This window comes from Etheostoma spectabile, chromosome 10 (assembly GCF_008692095.1).
Source record: "Etheostoma spectabile isolate EspeVRDwgs_2016 chromosome 10, UIUC_Espe_1.0, whole genome shotgun sequence".
Taxonomy (NCBI): Eukaryota; Metazoa; Chordata; class Actinopteri; order Perciformes; family Percidae; genus Etheostoma; species Etheostoma spectabile.
In genome coordinates, this window is record NC_045742.1 from 6,540,978 (window position 1) to 6,542,654 (window position 1,677).

The window sequence follows — 1,677 nt, forward strand, 5'->3', positions numbered from 1 at the left end:
AAACTAGAGCATCAACAGACTGCACTGCTTAGCAGGCCTGTCCTCAGTTTACATGCTTGGTTCTGTCTTTTTCCTTGAAACAAAATATAAAATATAATATTTATTTTTCACTTGATTCCAATAACGATAAGAAATTCTAAGAACTTTGCTGACTCACGGGCCCCTGTCTGGAGACCACTGAGCCGACCAATTTAAATGAATGCAATAATTCATCCAAAGGCGAATCCCGCACCATATTACGGGCAAAACAACAATTTAGCCAAATATTACAATTGGCAGGTGTATTAATGTTTTAGTGTAACAATATTTACGTAGTGAGTATGACATTTACGTTCAGAATTTAGGTCTGTCCATTTTAAACCAACATAGCATGGAGGTTATTAGCCAATTTTATCAGTTTATTGGATCCTACGCATGCACATTTTACGTGTAAAAGTGGCATTTTCCCTTTCTTATCTTCTACTGTTGCGCATTCCTATACAGCTGTCTTAGCGTTTCCACGTTTAAAGTCAAAACAAACCAGCTAGCACTAATGTCAGCTGTCTTGGCGCTTGCTTTCCTGTTGTTCAATCTATCAGAAAATGAACCTACATAATAAGGATTGAAGATACATACAGTCTTTACCTTCTGCTGCCTGGATAACGCTGACTTCTAGACCCTTAAACGTTTTGCTGGCGAGCTCTTCCAGTGCGCACAGCGGCGAGGAGGGAGTGGTGATCCCGTTCCTCGCAGAGTTAGAGCCCGTGACTTTCTCCAGCACTCTCGGCGGACAGATACTGGCGACTGACTTCTTTACCGAGGGTTTGTTTAGGATATCCTCAATGCTGAACGGCGTCAAAGGCTTGTTGGAGTTGGCCGGTGGTGGCAGCTGGTCCAAGGGAGCCCGTCTCCTCTCCTCGCCGCTTGACTGTAACACTGAGCCTGCCTTCATGTCTTTACTGGAGGTCATCGCAGTCCCGAAGAATCGCTGCTTCCTGAAAAGTTGATTATTTCATTCAAATGGCAGTTTTAAGCGTCCACAAGTGTTTCCTCGGGTGTTCGGCGTTCTTGTAGACCCCTCTATATTTTGACACTTAAAGCCGAATGCCGCAACTTAGCTCGCCTGAGAGCTTTCCTCCAAAATAACCATGCTTCGGGCGTAGTTGGAAAGGCAGCCGGACTGTATTCTCCCTCAGAGAGTCGCAGCTCCTCTGCCAAGCTCCATGAAGATCTTTAGGAAGTAACAGACTGGAGGGGGTGAATCCCTGCAAGGGGGAAAAAAGCTGTCTCAAGCAGCAAGAAAAAGAAAGCGACTGCTAACGAGTTATTGTTGATTGGGTGAAGTTCAATTAGAGAAACACTACACCACTTGCTGACCCGCTGCTGCGTCTTAAAGGGCCGGACCATAATAACTAATTGGACGTGGGGGATAGGAGGAGTCTGTTGCTGCCGAGGAGAACGATGCCGTGAATGTTTATGCATCTGTTTCCCTCTGCTGGTGTATTCTGTTAGAAAGGGAGAGTTGACGGCCATTGAAATTCTGCCTCCAGCATCTTTGCATTATGGAAAAGTTTAGAGGAACGCCGAGTCTCCAGCCGTGATATGCATTTAGTCATTTTCGTGCGTAATTACGCATATAGAGCGTTATGCGTCATGTGCGCATTAATCACTGGGTTGCACGGGAATTTGGCTCAAAAA

General features: G+C 45.2%; 1 protein-coding gene across 2 annotated transcripts in view; it reads right to left on the reverse strand.

Annotated features, from left to right (window-relative positions):
• Positions 1 to 1,387, reverse strand: part of lbx2 (ladybird homeobox 2) — a 2,268-nt gene extending 881 nt beyond the window's left edge. Inside the window, exon 1 of one of the 2 annotated variants that reach the window (XM_032527389.1) lies at positions 625 to 1,387. In XM_032527389.1, coding sequence (XP_032383280.1) covers positions 625 to 949 — 325 coding nt within the window. In that variant the 5' untranslated portion in view covers positions 950 to 1,387. Of the gene's footprint in view, positions 1 to 615 lie in introns of both variants that reach the window. The other variant, XM_032527388.1, reaches the window with a different exon arrangement.
• Positions 1,388 to 1,677: the final 290 nt, after the last annotated feature.